Source organism: Limulus polyphemus, unplaced genomic scaffold, assembly GCF_000517525.1.
Source record: "Limulus polyphemus unplaced genomic scaffold, Limulus_polyphemus-2.1.2 Scaffold4130, whole genome shotgun sequence".
NCBI lineage: Eukaryota > Metazoa > Arthropoda > Merostomata > Xiphosura > Limulidae > Limulus > Limulus polyphemus.
The window spans coordinates 2,003-3,694 of record NW_013669740.1 but is presented as its reverse complement, the minus strand read 5'-3'; the positions used below and the strand labels follow the sequence as shown (position 1 = coordinate 3,694).

Sequence of the window (1,692 nt, the reverse complement as noted above, 5' to 3'; positions counted from 1 at the left end):
ACTGTTCAATTGACTCAATTATCTATCTCTATATCTATGCAATTCTATCGTTCTCGCTGGGCTTATGTACTAAAAAAAGAGGGAACTTGGAACAAACTAGACTTGCCAGGAAAATTCACGATCCTTCGAGAAACTCCAGCGCGCATGCTCCCAGCATTGCGTGACTTCCGCTGTCGTAATACTATTTTCCTAATTATCCTATTAAAATTTCATTTTCAGATCAGAAGCTTTTGAGCTTCTTTCAGAAGGAGGCAATAGAGATGGTTATAGGTGTCTTTTGGGGAATTTATTCCAGTGTTTTTTGTTTTCTCATAGTTCCAAAGAGAACAGGATTGGCATCCATCCAATCATTTTGTTGAATGATGTAATGACATAGTATGTGATGTCAGTTTAAATGTGTTTGAGCATTTGTAGGTTTGGTATATGAGAGCATAAAAGGTTATTGGGTTTTGACTAGACAGTCTCAAGTAGAAAAATGACATCAATTGAGCAGATAATCATCTGTGTTCTTGCTTACTGTTAGTGTGCCTTCCTACCTGCAGTATACTTTCTGTGATTTTAATTCTCAAGAAGCAGAGACCTTTCAACTTGATTTTTTATTGAAAATTGTCCTTTGTTAAGTGTTGTTAGAAAGTGACCATATTCTGAGTTTTTCATTGTTGTCAGCTTATCTTTTCATAATAATAGATTTGATCATAAAAAGCTCTTGGATGAAAACCTGCAAATTTACTTTTGACTATAATTTCCTCATATAATGACATATATATCTGTATTTCTCATGATTTTTGAATTAAAAAAAGATAATCACAGTATAAAATGTATTTTGTTCATACTGATAAATTTATCTTGTAAAGTACTAACGTTGTGGTAGATATGTTAATAGACGTTCAGTTGGATTTGTCTTTCTAGGTTTCACAAAGTATGGCTGATGAGAGTTTACGATATTTTCAGTGAGATCTACAGCTGTTCCTGTGATCCTGTTCCTTTTCTTGTAAATCAATTTCCCAGGTACTAAGTATTCTGAAGTTATTATCACATGTACAAAGTAAGCTGTTGAATTTGAAATACTATCTTATCTTGTAAATTGTGCATTACATGTTAAGATATATAGTTATGATCATGTTTAGAAAACTGAAGTAAATAATTTTTGTCATTTGTTATAATTATTACATCTGTCATGTAAAGAGAATAAATTACAGATTTGTTTCTGATCCTTTTTGTTCTATTATACAATCTGTTTTTTCCGAGTCTAACCTTTTTAAAGGTCATGCATCATACACATTTCTACAATTAAAAAATGTTGATGCAAGTTCAAAGTTTGAGAATACCATTTAGATAGGCATCTCTATGTAATTATTTTTAATTTAAAAACCAGATATTTTGTGTATGAAAGCCTTGTAATGTTTACTAATAATCTGCAAAATTTTGTAAAAGACTCGCTTACTTTATAAAAAATTATAGTATAATTACTGGATCCCACCCAGCCCATATTCATAGGATTAAACCCAAGCAGAATCTGCCACTGTCTGGCTTAACATCCTGATTTACTCATTGGATGGTGACATCATTTGATAACATTTATGTGTCTTTGGCTGAAAACTAATCCAAACCATGTTATTATCCACAAAATTTAAGTTTTATAAGGTATGGTGACAATTATTAGGATATCATGAAAATAATTCCGGCAGAACG

At 31.6% G+C, this 1,692-nt stretch overlaps 1 protein-coding gene across 1 annotated transcript in view; it reads left to right on the top strand.

Annotated features, from left to right (window-relative positions):
• Positions 1–1,213, top strand: part of LOC106470638 (ribonuclease P protein subunit p14-like) — a 10,693-nt gene extending 9,480 nt beyond the window's left edge. The window contains exon 5 of the mRNA XM_013931203.2: positions 910–1,213. Coding sequence (XP_013786657.1) covers positions 910–954 — 45 coding nt within the window. The 3' untranslated portion in view covers positions 955–1,213. The remainder of the gene's footprint in view (positions 1–909) is intronic.
• Positions 1,214–1,692: the final 479 nt, after the last annotated feature.